This window comes from Peromyscus eremicus, chromosome 23 (assembly GCF_949786415.1).
Source record: "Peromyscus eremicus chromosome 23, PerEre_H2_v1, whole genome shotgun sequence".
Lineage (NCBI taxonomy): Eukaryota > Metazoa > Chordata > Mammalia > Rodentia > Cricetidae > Peromyscus > Peromyscus eremicus.
Window position 1 is genome coordinate 3,995,496 of NC_081438.1, and position 17,939 is coordinate 4,013,434.

General features: G+C 53.4%; 2 protein-coding genes across 2 annotated transcripts; one reads left to right on the forward strand and one right to left on the reverse strand.

Moving 5' to 3' along the window:
* Window positions 1-1,024: 1,024 nt before the first annotated feature.
* Alkbh2 (alkB homolog 2, alpha-ketoglutarate dependent dioxygenase) lies at window positions 1,025-5,848 on the reverse strand. The gene is made up of 4 exons (XM_059249071.1): window positions 5,555-5,848; window positions 5,176-5,475; window positions 2,884-3,082; window positions 1,025-1,331 (listed from the first exon to the last, which is right to left on the reverse strand). Exons 2-4 carry the CDS (start codon window positions 5,387-5,389, stop codon window positions 1,025-1,027), a joined length of 720 nt encoding a protein of 239 aa, XP_059105054.1. The 5' UTR covers window positions 5,390-5,475; window positions 5,555-5,848.
* A 2,022-nt stretch (window positions 5,849-7,870) lies between these two features.
* Ung (uracil DNA glycosylase) lies at window positions 7,871-17,565 on the forward strand. Its single transcript, XM_059248935.1, has 7 exons — window positions 7,871-8,067; window positions 8,525-8,731; window positions 9,687-9,782; window positions 13,427-13,524; window positions 13,834-13,922; window positions 15,100-15,278; window positions 16,517-17,565. Exons 1-7 carry the CDS (start codon window positions 7,948-7,950, stop codon window positions 16,655-16,657), a joined length of 930 nt encoding a protein of 309 aa, XP_059104918.1. The 5' UTR covers window positions 7,871-7,947; the 3' UTR covers window positions 16,658-17,565.
* The last annotated feature ends 374 nt before the right edge of the window (window positions 17,566-17,939 follow it).

A 17,939-nucleotide genomic window follows, 5' to 3' on the forward strand; every position in this document is an offset into this window, starting at 1 on the left:
CCTATCCAGAGGTCACTGAGGGTAAGGCCAAGGACGTGTTTTCTCTGCAGGAGCTGGCAGACATTCCAGATGTGCCTAGGCATCGACTATGAGATCAGGTCTCACTGTGCATCCTGAGGACTTGAGACTCTGAGACTGTGCCGTGCTGGACCTCCAAGCCACAGCCCCACAAAAGGAGCGGCTGAACCATTTGGTGTGGCCCAGGGGCCCTGCAGACCTGGCTTTCGGGTTGAGGTGAACGCACAGGCGCTCGGTCACGTGTGATCTTAGCGCACTTTGCAGAGTCCTGCTACTCGTTCTGAGGTCAGCCAGGGAGAGATGACCAAAAGGACATGTGTGGTCAGAGCCTGGGTTTGAGCCAAGGCTGTAAATGTGTTAACCTGACCGAGTGCTAATGTACTTCCTCATTTTGTAAATTATTAGACATTAGATAGCAACCAATGATGATTTCTAGTTTTAAGTTATTCACAGTAGGTAGCTTCTTCCTGGAAAACCTAAGTTAAGCTAGTACTTACGCCGTAGGCTGCTGAGTGTGGATCTGCTAAAGGCACTTTTGTATCTGCTGTGTACTATAGCAATAAAGACGGTTTTGTTAGGAAACACTCGAGTGTGGGTTTACGTACAGCAAGTTACCTGTGAACTTTCAAAGATCTGCCTGCCTCGGCCTCCTGAGGGCTGGCATTAAAGATGCGCCGCCATGCCAGGCCTGAGTGGTGGTATTTTATTGTGGATGTTACATAGCATCCTCCTGAACTGGGTGCTGTGTGCTGGGCCCTAGGTTTTTAATAAACCTCCTGAGTTCTCTGTGGGTAAAGAAAACACCAACCCTCTCTTCAAGCAAAGAGAAAACGAAGTGCTGATTATTAGAACGGGGTTTTAGGAACACTTGCTGTTCTTGCAGAGGATCTGTGTCAAACAGCTCACAACCACCTGTAACTCCAGCACCAGGAGATCTTACACCCTCTCCTGGCCTCCCTGGGCACCTGCACATATGTGGCGCACACACAAAAATAATAAAAACGTTTTATTTTTTACTAGGTAAAATTTTCCGAAAAGTCAGATTGACCCGAGGAGCCAGGACCTTCTTGCGGATAGGGAGACTGTGGTACCAGTGGGTGTTAGTGGGGTGGTTCATCATCAGTAGGCTCCCGTGGGCCAGCTGCAGCCTGACGACCTCCACTGTCCGCCGGGGCCTCTTCCCTCGAGAGTCTTTGTGCCGGAAGAGGAAGTCTCTGCAAGCCCCGAAGGAGACAGACGCGATGGGACTCCCGGGGGCCAGCTCTCGTTCATCATCCCTGTGCTCTCCGATGTGGTCGCTGCCATCTTTGTACCTGTCGTGGGAAAACAATCCCAATGCCAAAGAAACCCTCTCCGTCCTGGCGGAGGCTGCAGGCGCCTCATCCACTTGTAGCCTAAAGCGGCGTGCTGCTTCTGCACAGCCCTAGCCTGGGAGGCCAGTGAGCCCAGCCTGGATGTCTTCAAGTGCGGTGGTTTGAATGAGAAAGGCCCCCAGAGGCCCATAGGTCTGCATGCTTGGCTCCCAGTCAGTGGAACTCTGGGGCCGATCAGGAGGTGTGGCCTTGTTGGCGGAGGTGTGTCATTGTGGTTGGGCTTTGAAGTTTCAAAAGCTCACACCAAGCCCAGTGTCTGTCCCTCTCTGCCTGCTGCCTGTAGATCAGAGCGTAAAGCTCCCGGCTACTGCTCCAGTGCCACGCCTGTCTGCTGCCCACCACGATGAGCATGGACTAACTCTCTAAAGCAGTGAGCAAGCCTCAAGGAGATGCTTTCTTTTATAGCATTGCTTTGGGCATGGTGTCTCCTCACAGCAACAGGACACTGACTAGGACACTTAGTTACTTGTGATGCCCGCGGACCTCACACATCACATCAACTAGCCACGCCTTCCAGTCACCGGGTTCACGTATGGAAAGCCTGCCCTGTTCCTCCTGCACACACACCAACCGTCACCCAGTGCAGTCCGGCCCCGCTCTCCATACTCTTCTCTCCCCAGTTCCTGATCCCCAGCCGCACCAAAGGGATGTCCACTCCATAGACACCATGCGCTCCCTCGGCTCAACTCCAGACGTTGGTGTCTCCAGCTCTAGGTAGTTCCAAGTCAAATGTCACTGCCTTGAGGGGCCCCCTCTCTAACCACCCCATGCCAAATGGCTTTCCCTTTAGCCCAGGCCTCGCAGCCTGGCTGTTCCGTCCTCAGAACACACAGTCGGTTGTAATCACGGAAGCAGGGTGCTCCGGGCACCTCCAGGTGGAGGCCAGGGCTGTGCTGAGTGTCCTCGTGCACAGGTCAACCCCACACAGAAAGGTACTTCCTGATGCCAAATGTCAGCAGTGGTGTACCCATCCTAAGTCCCTGCCCCAAACCCAGCCCCGTCCTCAGCCCCATCCATCAGTTTAACTTTCCCAATAACCTCCCCCAACCCCTCACTGCCTCCTACATGTGAGCTCCATGGAAACGCCTACCTTTAAAAAAGATTCATAACTTTAGCCGGGCGGTGGTGGCACACGCCTTTAATCCCAGCACTCGGGAGGCAGAGCCAGGCGGATCTCTGAGTTCCAGGCCAGCCTGGGCTACAGAGTGAGATCCAGGACAGACTCCAAAATTACACAGAGAAACCCTGTCTCAAAAAACCAAATAAAAAAAAAAATTCCTAATTCTGTGTATGGTTCCATGCATGGGAGTTCAAATACTCAGGGAGGCTAGAGGATGGATCTGCTGGAGCTGAATTTGGGTTCTCTGCAAGAGCAGCAGCCCCATCTCTCCGGTCCCGGAAAGCCCTCAGCCCTCATCCAGTACAGAAGGGTTGTCACGAGTGAACAACGCACGATGGAGTCCTGAACTCTTCCCCGTGGAGGAAATGTTACCTGTTGATGAGCACAAAGTTAAAGGTCTGTCCTGTCACCCTGCAGATTCGCTCTCGAACACTCTCTAGAACTGGGATCCAGGGCTTCGGTGTCAGCGTGAGACCGGAAAACGTGTATGTCAGCCCAGCATCTCCGTAGGTCGCCTGCTTCCTGGGAACGCTGTGCCACTTTCCAAACACCTGGACCTTGGCCAGGGCACCTGTGCAGATGAAATGTCAGCTCCATCCCGACCCTCACGGGATGTGGGCAGACGAGTCCTATACACACATTTGCTGGGTCTTCAAAAGGGAGGACACTGTGAAATGGCATTCCTCTGTTCCTCATGTTGTATCATGAATGCCCTGTTGGGGACCTCTTCCCCTATGCCACGGTGGCTTGTTCTCATTTTCATGAAAGGGTATGATGACGCACCCCTGTAATCTCATCACTCTGGTGCTGAAGTGGGCAGACACAAGTTCAAGGCTAGTGTGTCTCAAAAAACCAAGGTGGTGGTGGTGCACGCCTTTAATCCCAGCACTCGGGAGGCAGAGCCAGGCGGATCTCTGTGAGTTCGAGGCCAGCCTGGGCTACCAAGTGAGTTCCAGGAAAGGAGCAAAGCTACACAGAGAAACCCTGACTCGAAAAACCGGGGGGGAAAAAAAAAAAAAAAAAAAAAACCAAAGGGGTGGAGAGGTGGATCAGCCGGCGAAATGCCCGTCACTTCAGATCCCACTGCTGAGGACTCCCTGACCAGCTGGTCTAGCTGGAGCTGCAAGTTCCAGACCCTGCAAGAGACCCTATCTCAAACAATGAGGGGGTCCCCAGCTGGGCATTATACAACACGGGGTGGTGGTGGTGGGACAGAAGGAATCCAAATGAATGTACTGAGGACACATTGGGCAGGGCTCCCTGGCTTCGTCATGTGCACAGACATACAAAACATATAGACACACATGCCACAAAGCCAAAATGACATGAAAGCATGTCAGGGGCTTGGGAAGAAGGGTTCTGTGGTAGTGGGGCTGAAAGAATGGGTAGCGTGTCAAAATAACCAAAATGTCATATACACACATGAAACTGAAGAACTAAAAAAACAGAAACCAACTAACCACAGATGACTTTGTCTATGAGCAGCTGAGGCCCATCTTTCTCCTCTTTCCTTGCTTTTTAAAAATACTGTTTTATGTAGTGGGGTGGTGGTGGCGCATGCCTTTAATCCCAGCACGTGGGAGACAGATGCAGGCAGATCTCTGTGAGTTCAAGGCCAGCCTGGTCTACAGGGTGAGTTCTTGCACAGCCAGGGCTACACAGTGAGATCCTGTCTCAAAACAAAACAAAAAACTTTTATGTATTTTATTTTATTTTGCCCGCATGTAATGAATGTCTGTGCACCCTGTATATGTCTGGTCCCTCTAAGGCTGGAAGTGCCTAGGACTGGAGTTACCCAGGGTTGTGAGCTGCCGTGTGGGTGCTGTGAATCCAACCTGGGTCCTCTGGGAGAGCAGCTAGTGGTCTTAACTGCCGAGTCATCTTTCAACTCCTCATATATTTATTTATTTATGGCCTTTAAAGGCAGGGTCTCATGCAGCCCAGGCTGGCCTTGAACTCTCCATTTAGCTGAGGATGGCCTTGAACTGGCTCCTCCTACCTCCACCTCCCAAGTTCTGAAATTACAGGTACACGCCACCATACCCTGGCTCCAGTTTTTAAAACTGTATGTCCATTGCCTTAACTGAAGTCGGAGCATAAAGAGGCAGCTCTGAGCATGGTGAGGTGGAGTCCTGGCTGGATGGTTTTGTGTGGGCACTAAGGGCAGCTGAGGCTGGTACAGACCCTGTGTGCTCATCACAGCGTCTCAATATGTGGTCTCCAGGCAACAGCATCAGCACCACCTGCAAACTCTCCAGACACGGGACTGCAAGGGTCAGGGAGCCATCAGAGTTCTGAGCGGCAGCAGGCATCCGGCTAAAACCACCCACCCTTCGGTGAGAAACTTGGCTGCACATGAGTGTGTTTGTTCGTTTTGATAGTGCTGGGGTCTAACCTGGGTTTTTGTGCATGCTACAGAAACACTCTACCACTGGCCTGGAAGACAGCTGTACCTCCAGCCATTCTGACTCGGTATCACAGAGAACCCAGAATGGTTTGGGGTTTGTTTTTTGCTTTTTGTTTTTGTTTTTAACTTCCCAGGCAATTCCAATCAGTAGCCAGGTAATTTCGCTCTAGACCCTGTCACAGCCTGAGTTCACGCTTCTCCTAACAGAGGCGCATTCTTTCACCACCGAAGCCTAACACCTAAAGTTCTCCGCTTACCGGTAAAATACTCCACTTGTTGCTCCAACTCTCGGAAGATCTCGTCTGCCTCGGCTTTGCCAAACAGGACAGTGTAATCACAATCCAGACCTTGCCCGCGAAGGTGCCGCCAGTTGGGGCTCGGCTGGCCGCCCGAGGCTCCTCCCGACGGGGCTGGCTCCTCCCTTTCCCCTCGGAGGTCGTCCTGATCAGGCTTCACCAGGAACCTGTCCATCCCGCCGCCACTTCACGGTTGTGAAGGTGAATGGCTAGGCGAGGGGGAGCCGGGCTCAGTCCTCCACCCGCGTGCCACAGACACGTCTACGAGGAAACTGGGCATTAAAACTAGGAACTGCCTGGCAGTCCTTAACCAGGTGGTGAGCTTGCAAATCCCACAGACCTGCTCTTTAGTTTACGTTTTCGTAGCACAAGCCGACCTCAACCACACAATCCTCCTGCCTCCACCGCCCAAGTGCTGGGAAGGCCGGCGCGCAGCCCCAGGCCCCACCCCTTCGGAATTCGCTTGCTCCGGCTGCAAACACTACAGATGGGAAGACGCACGCGCAGAGAGGCACGGGGTTCGCCCAAAGTCATCCAGAAAAGCAGGGTGTCTCCGTCCCTGCGCCCTGCGGGGAAGGGACTGACTGACACGGGAGAGTAGCCGTGCTCCACCGGAGAGACGCAGGGTACCGTGCCCCGCTTGGCCAGGGCTCTGCACCAACAAGCAGCTCACACCCGCCCACACCCGCCTCCCGCGCTGGCGCGGGACTTCCGGCCCAGCGCCCCCTGCCGGCCGCTCTGCGCACCGCAGGATGCTGCCTTGCCTGGATGGTTCTGCAGTGTTGGGGCCGGTGGACTGGTTCTGGGGTTGCCCCACTGGGGGCCCAAGAGCCTAGTGTCGTACAGGATACTGTCTCATGTGTGTGTGGGGAACAATGTATAAACCTGCACATCTGACGAAGCCACAGCACCGTCTGACCACCACAGTCAAGATGGAGAGCAATTTCACTATCCCAGAAAGTCCTCCTCTAGGCACCAACATAACGCCCTACCTGCCTGCTCTGTCTACTCTTCCTGGTTGCTTATCCCAGAATTCCAAATAAGTGGAATTATATGCTGTGTAGTCTTTTCTGTCTGGCTTCTCTTTGTAAGCACAATGTGTAGTTGAAGTTTTTTTTTAACTTGGGCTGCGCGGACCGGGTGGGACACACATAAAAAACTTTCAGTTACAACAATGCCTTTGTCTCTAGCATCCAATACGGACATTATGTGTCTATATTATATATAACCATATATGCCATTTGCACCATCCCCCCCCCCTTTCATTGCTGGTTAGTATTCTGGTGTTTGGATGAAGGACACTATAAAGACCATGTGGCAGTCATTTCTGGCTCTAGGTGACACAGCAAAATCTATAAATATGCATGCTCAAACTTTCTCCGTGAAGGATTTTACTTCACTTGAGGAAACGCCTAGGAGGGTGGTTGTGGGGTCGCGTGGCCAGAGGGAAAGTGTATGTCTCTATGATCTGCTGCTCTTGGAGAACATGCTGCTCCGTGATGGCGGCTCACTTCCTAAAAGCACTTCCTGTCCCTAAAAGCACTTCCTGTCCTGGACTCTTGCACCCTCCAGCAAGACACAGGTCTTGCCTCACCCACACTGTAATTTGGAGATGGGAACAGAAAAAAGGACAATGTAAGAAATCAGATTACTTTGTACAGGTATGGAAGTTATGAGTAGGGGGTGACAGGCTGGGGGTGGGGCAGAAGACCTCCCGGGGGAGGGTCCCAAACCAGGACAGAAGCTTTCCAGAGACAGGACAAAGTGTATAAGGTGTGAAGATCTCAGAGGGAGATCCTGGAGAGCAGCCTGGAGAACTGATTAGATGTTGGGAGTCTAGTCGGTCAATATTGGGAAGCTGGAGCTCAGGCTGGCCTCTAACAGACCTCTGTATCCAAGATGGGCATTGAGATTCTGATCCTCCTGCCTGGGCCTCCCAGATGCTGGGGTGACAGGGTGCACCGGAGGGTTTTCCTGGGCACTAGTCAAGGTCTTTTTTGTTTTTGTTTTGTTTGTTTGTTTGTTTGTTTTTGGGGGGAGGGGGCGTTGGAGACAAGGTTTCTCTGTGTAGTTTTGGAGCTTGTCCTGGATCTCGCTCTGTAGACCAGGCTGAACTCGAACTCACAGAGATCCGCCTGGCTCTGCCTCCCGAGTGCTGGGATTAAAGGCGTGCACCACCACCGCCCGGCTGCTTTAATCTACACGCTCAAAAGATCACTCAGTAGAAAAGAACAAGTCTAGACTTGAGGTTGTACTGGTGGTGGTGGGGGTGCGGAGATAACTGAAGGATGCTAAAGGGCTGAATGTGGGGGTTAAGTGCATGAGATGAAGCACAAGAAGGTGTACAGCTCGGTGGTCAAGGGGCCGCCCAGCATGCATCAAGGCCCAGAGTTCAATCCCCAAGGCTGAGAGGGAGGAAGGAGGGGAGGTGTATCTGGGCAGGAGCAACCACCTCCAAGGCCTTTCTTAAGTCTCCAGGCTTTCCCGTGAGCTGTGACGTCCGCGAGACCCGGAGAGAGACCTGTGCAGCAGCGAGGACTAGCCTCGCAAGCCCCACCTCGCCAGGGGCGGTGCCGCAGCCCCTCCCACACATGCGCCCTGGGCCCCCCGCCCCCCGCCCTGCCAGCCTCCCCGCCCCCACTTGGAACTGGCGCGGGCTGGCTGAGCGCCAGCTGTGAGCAGCGCCCGCGAGCACCGCTGCAAGCGTCCCGGAGCTCGGTCCTCGGTGCAGGCATGATCGGCCAGAAGACCCTCTACTCTTTCTTCTCCCCGACCCCCACCGGGAAGCGGAGCACGCGCAGCCCCGAGCCGGCCCCGGGGGGCGGCGTGGCGGCCGAGGACAGCGGCGATACGGTGAGGCGTGCAGGGCAGTGCGGGACTGGGGGGGAGGAGGGGAGCGGCGGGGTTCCGGTCGGGAGCACCGCGCACGCCGCTGCTCAGCCCGACCGGGGCCGCCTTACGGGTTCAAAACAGCCGCGCGCGTCGGCGGCCGCCATGCCGAGACGCCAGCCAATGGGGACGGGGCCCGGCCGCCGCCGAGCCAATCGGTGTGCAGCGTTCCCGCCCCTCCCTCCGTGGGGTCCAATCACAGGCGGCAGGGGGCGGGAGCAGTTTTGCCGCGAAAAGGCCGCGTGCGCCTGGGGCGCGGAGGCGGGCGGAGGGCGGCGGCTCGGGCTCCGGCTCCGGCTCGGCCCCGGTCGGCTCGGCCATGGGCATCTTCGGGCCGCGGCCTTTGGGGTTGGCGCGGAGCCTGCGCGCGCCGCGGGGGGCCAGGCGGCGGAGTCTTACCCGCGACCCCGACTCCCGGCAGGCCAGCCCCGCCAAGAAGGCCCGGGTCGGGCAGGACGAGCAGGCCACGCCGCCCTCCTCGCCGCTCAGCGCCGAGCAGCTCGTCCGCATCCAGAGGAACAAGGCCGCCGCCCTGCTCAGGCTCGCCGCCCGCAACGTGCCCGCCGGCTTCGGCGAGAGCTGGAAGCAGCAGCTGTGCGGAGAGTTCGGGAAGCCGTACTTCATTAAGGTCGGTGGGCGAGCCCCTTGCAGGGGGGGCGGGGGGAGGGCTTGCGCTGCATCGCGCGGGTGCAGCCTGCGCTTGTGGGCGGTTGTAGTTTCAGCCTCCTAGGTTTTCCCTCCCCTTCCCATGCAGAACTTAACGCCGCGGTCTTTGGGTTAAAGTTAGGACTGGAAGATGGTTTCCTGGCTTATTATTATTGATCGGAGAGAGAGTATGCAGGACAACTCGGGGTGGGGGGGGGGTGTCTCCCGCTCACGTGGGTCGGGGCTGGAACTCTGGTTGGCGCGCTCGGCGCCCGCCACTTGGTTGGCTCGCCGGGTAACCCTGGCGTAGTAGACCATTAACCAGACTGAATGAAGTGATCTTTGGCCTTTTTTAAATCAGGGAAAGACGACGGAGGCCCCGGGCTATAATCCGAGTCCTTGAGAGCTGTAGCCTGGAGGGTCAGGAGCTGAGACACGGGGTGGGGGCGGTGCAGACTCTGATCTACTAAAAACACGGTCTTAAAAAAAAAAAATAGGAAGAGAGGCGGGGCCACTGAAATGAAAGTAGCTTGGCAAATCAGCCTTGATCCGGCCCAGAGCAAATTGGATGGAGCTGCTTCAGAGGGGGGCAGGTGCTGACTTGGGGTGTTTAAAAAAGTTTGGGTTTAGCCGGGCGGTGGTGGTGCACGCATTTAATCCCAGCAGAGGCAGGCGGATCTGTGAGTTCTGTAGATCCTGGTCTGCAGAGCGGAGATCCAGGACAGGCATCAAAACTACACAGAGAAACCCTGTCTAAAACCCCCCACCCACCCACCCCACCCACCCCCCACCCCCACCAAAAAAAAAAAAGTTTGGGTTTAAATCATACAAAGACCTAAACAAGACTTCAAACACCTTTTCTAAAAAGGTTTTTAAACCTAATTCTTATGGTTTCCTGTGGGAATCTGCTTTTAAGCTCCGTGTATCTTTGTAATCAGCTCATGGGATTTGTTGCTGAAGAAAGAAAACATCACAAGGTCTATCCACCCCCGGAGCAGGTGTTCACGTGGACCCAGATGTGTGACATCCGAGATGTAAGTGAAGCTGGGGTTTGGGTAGGGAAGAATCAAATCGTGTTTCCTAATTACCAACAGGCAATGGTTTGGTAGTAAAGAACCCTGAAATTGTGAGGTTCGGGAGCTGTGCGGGGCTAAGCCACTCAGCCCCAACCCTTGCACTACTGTGTTTCTCCAGCTGTTTATTCTTTTAATCATAACTGCTATTTCCATAACAAAAGGAAAAGTACACATGCGCGTTTGCTTGCATGCTCATTTTTTTTTCTTTTAAATTGTTCCTTTGTTAATATTGTAACCCCAAAGTTATTTCAGTCTCTCTTTTTTTTTTTGTTTTGTTTTGTTTTGTTTTGTTTTGTTTTTTCAAGACAGGGTTTCTCTGTGTAGTTTTGCTCCTTTCTTGGAACTCACTTTGTAGACCAGGCTGGCCTTGAACTCACAGAAGTCGTCCTGCCTCTGCCTCCCAAGTGCTGGGATTAAAGGCGTGCGCCACTACTGCCCGGCCTATTTCGGTCTCTTGATCGTAGGCAGTGGGACTGGAGAAGTGAGGGTCTTTCTGTTCGTATAATGTGGGGGAAATCAAAGAGAAGCTTTGTGCCAACACATACTCAGCATGTGGGTTGGAGGCCAGCCTGGGCTACTTGAGATCCTGATGGAACAAAACAAAAAGTTGAGAACAAGTGCTGTTATACCTTAGACATAGGAAGGGTAGCCTGGGGTACTTGATTCAGGTAGCCTGCCTAGCCGATCCCTTCCAAACCTTCACCTAAGTCTCACAAACCCTGCCCAGGTGCAGACTCCCCTGTTAAGCCTGGATCCTGAAGCCACAGCTTGCTAAACTCTTGGGCCAGTGGATTTGGGTAGAGACTACATTGCCTCGGGCTTTGAGGGCCACACCACTCGGTGACTCTAGTATTGTCTGTCATGGCCTTTGTTGTTAGCTGTGCCAGGACCTCCAGTGCTCACCACTGAGCTGTCCCCTTTTTGTTTTGACCAGATCTAAGTCGCCCAGGCTGGCTTTGAACATACTCTGTAATTCAGGCAGACCTTCAATTTCTGCTTTAATTTTGTTTTTCTGTTGTGTTTGGTTTTTGCCGTGCTGGGGAATCGAACTCATGGTCTCGGTTATTGTGCTTTACCATTGTGCCACAGTCTTACATTTTTCATGCGCTGCCTCGGCCTCTCGGGTAGCTGGATCATAGCCTGAGTGTGGCTGGTCCTGGCTCAGCTCGGCGTTTTGCAGGTTGAGTCTTTCCCTTGTACTGTCTTGTTCTCAGGAGCCTCGGTATACGGCGTCCTTCCTTTCTCTCTTCTTAAATTTTTGAGACAGGGTTTCTCTGTGTATCTTTGGTGCCTGTCCTGGAACTCACTCTGTAGACCAGGCTGGCCTGGAACTCACAGAGATCCACCTGCCTCTGCCTCCCCAGTGCTGGGATTAAAGGCGTGCACCACCACCACTGCCCGGCAATAATTTCTATTTTATGCACAGTGGTGTTTTCCTTGCATGTATGTCTGTGTGAGGGAGTCAGATCCCTGGAACTGGAGTTGCAGACAATTGTGAGCTGCCATGTGGGTGCTGGGAACTGAGCCTGGGTCCTTTGGAAGAATAGTCAGTGCTCTTACCTGCCGGGCCATCTCTCCAGCCCTCCTTTCTCTTTTGTAAGTACATCTTTTTTTCATTTATCTTTGTCTATTTGTAGGAGTGTGCACCACACTTGTGTAGTCAGAGGATAACTTAGAGGAGTTGGCTCCTTCCCTACACCACTGGTTCTGGGATTGAACTCAGGTCGTTGGGCTTAGAGCCAAGTAGCTTTACCCATGGAACCTTTTCAACCCCACACTTTTTACTTTTAATGAACACAACTGACTGTACATGCTCTACAGGTATGGTGACATTGCAGTACGTTTGACATGTGTGTTAGTTCAGACATTTATTTTTACTTTGTTTTCCTTTTTCTAATAAAGACTTTAAATTTTCCGAGCATTTTTGACTGCATGTGTGTTGTGTCTGTGGCACATGGATGCAGTGCCTTTGGCGGCCAGCAGAGGGCCGTGTGGGTGCTGGGAACGATCCCCGGTCTTCTGCAAGAGCAGCCGGTGCTCTTAACTGCTGCACCATCTCCAGCCCTTATCTTCGCTTTGTGTTGGACACATTCCAGTCCTTGCTCCTACTTTGAAGTGTTTGTGTAATTGTTGTCGACTGCGGTTACTACAGTGTGCTGTGGAGCATTAGAAGTTGCTCCTCCTTGCCAGGTGGTGAGAGTGTGCGCCTTTAATCCCATCGCTTGGAGGCAGAGGTAGGCGGATCTCTGATCTTGAGACCAGCCTGGTTTAGAATGAGTTCCAGGACAGTCAGAGCTGCATGGAGAAACCCTGTCTCAAAAAAAAGAAAGAAAAACCAGAAAGAAAAGGCGTTGCTCCTGCTGCTACAAGTGGACCTGCTCTGTTTCGGTCGGTCAGGAGGCCTGGGTGCCCCTCGTGGGCTCTCTCCGCTTGCCTGTCTGTCTCCATCAGCTCTTGCTGTCTGTCTAGGCTGTGTGAACCAGGAAAGTGCAGCACACAGGTGCTCTCTGAGCAGGGGTGTCCACACCCCGGCCCGCCTCCGCCTTCCGTGGTCTTGAGGAGTCAATGAATGGCATACTCCAGTGGCTGTAAAGTCGATGAGGAAGCCGCCATGCTGCAGCCTGACCCTGAGCAAATCCCACAGCTTGTGCCTCAGGAAATGGAACATGGGGCTCCTCATTCTTGGGTTCTTAGACACCTGGGTCCTCTCAGCGTCTGCTGGGGACTTCTGGGGGCAGCACACAGGTTCAGGAAGACCAAGTACTCTGTCCACAGTTGTCCTTACCCCACCCCCGGAGTCCTAGAGCAGGAAAGCAAAGTTCTGTGTGCCCGGTTCTTCACCATGGAGGATGTGCCAACTGCCTGGAACCAAGATAGGAACAGAGCTGCTCAGTGGGAATAAAAGTCTGCAGCTGAGTTCTAAGGGGACCGAGGGTGTGAGCCGTAGAGGAAGTGCTCGAAAGGACGGGAAGCAGAAGCGTGAAGACAGAGCAGGAACTGTGTCCAGAGATCAGCCTTGCCACACCCGAGAAAGACACCAGTCTTCATGACTTGCCAGCTGCTCCCACACTTGTGACCTGGCCGTGTTCTCTCAGTGTTGCCCATCAGTCCTGCAGGGCATCAGCTGTGGGGGTGTCTGGGCGCAGGGCTGGGAAAGCTGTGTTTTCCCACAGTGAGAGCCAGGCTGACTGCCTAGAAAGGCCGACCCAGTAAGTGGTAGCAGGCCCGGGAGTGTCTAGCCTTTTGACATTGTTGTCAGCAAAGGTGGTCCGTGTGCTGTAGGGACTCGTGCATAGGTACTGAGAAGTGACTAGCTTGCAGTGGCCACCTCCCCCACCCCATTGTGGCACTAGCTTGGGATGGGGTAGGATGGTCCCCCCTCAGTATGTTTCTGAGTGGTTCCATGTATTCCTTTGTGTGAGGATCGAACAAGAGAAACACCAAACTGTCCTAAGTGGCTGGGCCATGGCATCGAGGCCCCTGCCTGAAGGATGGGTTGTTAATGTGCCTGCTAGGGTGTGGTGGGCTGCTCCTTTTGGGTTCCATGTGTCCACCACGTGTCCCTCTGAACTGAACACGCTGTTTGATCTTCCCACTCACAGGTGAAAGTTGTCATTCTGGGACAGGATCCCTATCACGGACCTAATCAAGCTCACGGGCTCTGCTTCAGTGTCCAAAGACCAGTTCCACCTCCGCCCAGGTACATCCACGGCTTCAGTCCAGAGGCGTCAAGATCAGGTGGCATTGTCGCGTGGACTGGGCCACGAGGCTCGGCACTGCTCGGGGGGTTGTACATAAACATAGAAAGAGAAGGTGGCTTGTGGCCTCGCCACGGTGAGGTCTGTGGCGGATGGCCGGTCACGGCTGTGGGTGGCTGTCTCTCCATGCCACAGTTACTGTGCCCTCCCACCCTGGCTTTGTGTTTCTTACCTTTTCACGCCCGCCTTTGTTGAGTTTAGAAACTGCTGGAGATTCTGGTTGATTGTGCTTTTCTTTGCCTTGTTTTCAGTTTGGAAAACATTTTTAAGGAGCTGTCCACAGACATCGATGGTTTTGTTCATCCTGGCCACGGGGATTTATCGGGGTGGGCCAGACAAGGTAACCAAGCCTAGCTAGGCGTATTTGGATCAATGGTGGCATCCTGTTCTCTCTCTGCCTCTTGTTGGTTTGCTTTTGTCTGTCTGTCTGTCCTTCCTCCCTTCCCTCCCTTGCTCCTTGTATACCTATGTATGTAGGATTGTGTGTGTGTGTGTGTACACATGTACTTGAGTGCTGGTGTTGGTGGAGGGCAGAGGCAATAAATTCCCTGGAGCTGGAGTTATAGGCAGGTGTAAGCTGCCCAACATGGGTCCTAGGCGTTAAACTCAGGTCCTCTGAGTTGGTATGCTCTTAACTGCTAGCCATCTCCAGTCCCATCGCTATATTTTTCAAAGTTGGCCATTCTGTATGTGGTAGGGGCCTCTGATAAGGTCCTGGAGGCTTGTTACACCTGTGCTGTCCTCAGCCACTTCTGTTTTTTTGTATATGCATTGGTGTTTTGCCATGGGTGTTGAGTCCCCTGGGACTAGGATTACAGACAGTTGTGAGCTGCCATATGGGTGTTGGGAATTGAATCCGGGTCGTCTGGAAGATCATTCAGTGCGTTTAACCACTGAGCCATCTGTCCAGCCCCTCCTCAGCCACTCTTCTTTTTTTTTTATATATATATTTATTTATTATGTATACAGTGTTCTGGCTGCATGTATACCTGCAGGCCAGAAGAGGCATCAGATCTCAATACAGATGGTTGTGAGCCACCATGTGGTTGCTGGGAATTGAACTCAGGACCTCTGGAAGAACAGCCAGTGCTCTTAACCTCTGAGCCATCTCTCCAGCCCCTCCTCAGCCACTCTTAACCATGGTAGTTAGCTTCAACATGCTTGCTCTTGGCTTCTAACAGTTTGACTTTGTTGCCGTCAACTGTTTTGGGCTCCTTTTCTTTCTGATTCTTTAGTATCACTTAGGATATGTGTTTTGTTTGTTTTGTTTTGTTTGTTTGTTTTTGAACACTTGGGTTTTTTTGTTTCCTACCCAAAACTCCCAAAGATGCCAAGAGGGCAGATAGGAAACAGAACGTCCTGAATCTAGCTCAGATGTCCTGCTGGCCATGTTGTAACTCTTTATGGCCCAATTTCACTTCTGCCCTGGGTCTGCTGTAAGCAGTTTGGCCACATGTAACCTGCTGTTGGAATTTGATTGTGCTGCCTCCTGACCTTTGCCCCCGCTGTGTTCACAGGTGTCCTGCTCCTCAATGCTGTCCTCACCGTCCGCGCCCACCAAGCCAATTCCCATAAGGAGCGGGGTTGGGAACAGTTCACGGATGCAGTTGTGTCATGGCTAAATCAGAACCTGACTGGCCTTGTCTTCCTGCTGTGGGGCTCTTACGCCCAGAAGAAGGGCAGTGCCATTGATAGGGTGCGTGGGAACCTCGGGGTCCCTGCTGCCTGTGTGCATGGCCGTAGAAGGTCTACTTGTGGCTCATGTGGCCCCAGTACCTAGGAGGCTGAGGTGGGAAGGGTGCTGTGAGTTGTGGGCCAGCCTGGGCTATGGAATAAGAGTGTAAAATCCATTAGAAGTGGAGTCAGGTTCTCCTTGACAGCTGGACAAGGTCAGACATAGTGGGATGCTCATGTGCCTCATTGCAGTTAGTAATCTAATAGACGCATTAACCTGCCCTGTAGAAGGACACCATGGTCCCTGGCACCCTTTGTACGTCTGATGCAATGCTTGATGAATAAGGCAAGTGTCCTGCTTCCGAGAAACTTGGGACCATACAGAAAACAGGCATTCCGCTGAATCAGATATGATTTACTCAGATGCCGTGAGCAGTGAGCACTTCAGCTGGAGCACTGTGAATGCCCAGCAGGACCGGAGCACTTTGAATTTCTCCTCCCTGTCTCTGCTTCAAGACTGGGCACTTGCCTGTCACCACATCACTGGGACAGAAACCTGAGCCAGCATCTCCTTGAACCCTCTTACCCTTCTTGCCGTTAAATCCTGTCTTACCCGTGAATCCAGTCACCTATGTCCCTGAAATGTCCCAACACTGCTTCACATTGCTTCTGTCTTCACTCCTGGGCTGGATGCCAGTATTTCTCTAGTGATGGCTGCAGGTGGATGTAAACAGTGGGGCAGAGGTGGGGAGAGGGAAGGCTTACCAGGGGGATCTCCAGGGGGCAGGCGCATCAGAACTGCCGCGGGACTGAACCGGGTGGGGGTGGGGGTGTGTGTAATCTCAGAGGGGCTATTGAGGGTGGGGACACAGTCACCCGTGCTATGGGGCTAGACAGCCTCAGATGGAGAGAGGGCTCAGGTCAGCACTTAACTACTCTTAGAGAGGACCGAGGTTCTGTGCCAGCACGGCTGCATATGTTGCTGTTGAGCTCCTCTGTAGCTCGTGCCTCAGGCACCCGTCAGCAAACTGACGTGAGTACAGTCAGAGCGGTAGTAACTGGGTGAGAAGGTGTGGCCGCTATCGTTGCAGACGGTGCCCTGTGCCTCAGAGCCCGGCAAACAAACGTGAGCTTCAGGTTTTGTGAGTGCAGGGGTGAATACACTTGAGAAAGTGGGCAGGGCCGAGCGTGCACAGCTGTCTGTGCACAGTGGCCGTGGTTAGGTTGAGAAGGTGCCAGCTGAACTCTGTTCTTTTTCAGAAGCGTCACCACGTCCTGCAAACGGCCCATCCCTCCCCGTTGTCTGTGTACAGGGGGTTCTTTGGATGCAGACATTTTTCTAAAGCCAATGAACTGCTCCAGAAGTCAGGCAAGAGGCCCATCAACTGGAAGGAGCTGTGATCTTGCAGTGCAGGCCGCCTGTCTTCAGCAGAGCTGAGAGGCCGCTGAAGCGTTGGCCGTAGAAGTCACTGAAAATGCCCTGTTCCTAAGTTCCCGTGTGAGTGAAGAAAATGGAGATCTTTGTTAAGCGCTCACGAGCCAGCCGGGCCGCAGAGACCACAGCTTCGGCAGGCAGCCAGACCTCTTTTGACTGGCACTAGGCTTGAAGTCTGGGCCAGGCAAGGTGGCCTGGCCGAACACGCCCACTTCTCCCAGACCGGTGGTCACGTCCTTGTCCTCTGTGAGCTGTGTTGGGTTGGGGAGAGATGGTTTTGATGAGCCAAGTTTGGTGTCTGCTGCTCTTTGCTTTTGCCTTTAGACGTAGTGGTTACGAGGTGTCCAGGTGTGTTCTTCAAAGGGCCTGTCTCCAGGAGCCGCTGGGTGTTTTCCAGTCTTGAGGATCTGTTTCCTGTTACAGAGGGAGCGAGTGTGTTTCCCTGGCTCAGAGGAATGCGATCCATCCTGCTGCTCGTCCAGGCCTCTGCCTTGAGCACGTGTAAGGTTGAGCAGAGCAGAGGGGAGCGTTTGTGTTTGTTTTAAATGAGGGTGGGGGGTTTTCTTGTAGTGCCTGTGGAGTTGGGCTTCCCACAGCAGACTGCCAGGTGTTGGTTTGTGTGTGTGACGCTGGGGACCAACCCCAGGGTGCTGCTTTTTTTTTATGGGCTGAATTCACACAGATTGTATTTCTCTGCAACGCTGGAGAATGTTGTGTCTTTTACAAGGTAGGCAGATACATTATTTTTTCGGTCCTTTCTTTGAGAGACAATCTACTGAGTTCATAGCTCAACCTGGATCCAGTGGATCCTGCTGGTTAGAGAAGTGATCCTGCCTGAGCGGGATAATAAAGATCGTTGGAGTTTGGCTTTGTACCGACTGTTGTTCAACATTTATTTGCAGGTGCCAGGGCTTCTGTTGTCACCATGGCAACCACTGATTACAAGGAGGGCAGCCCTTTGTCCTTGTGCCCTGTTTGTAGTTCTCCACGGGGCCACCCACTGCCAGCCTGGTCCACTGCTGCTAAGGGCAGGTTGGCCAAGGTAGGGTTCTGCTGGGACCCTGAAGACAGTTTCCTGGGGGGAAAGTCAAGCCTCTGGAGATCTTGGCTTGCCCGTCCTGGCTGAGTTCCATCCTAACTGGCCCAAGCAGCTGTCTAGATAAAGGTGTGATTCACTGGTGTTTGGTGAGGAAATGCATCAAGGGACAGGGATTGCTTGGTGCGGGTGGGTGCACACCGCAGTCCCCA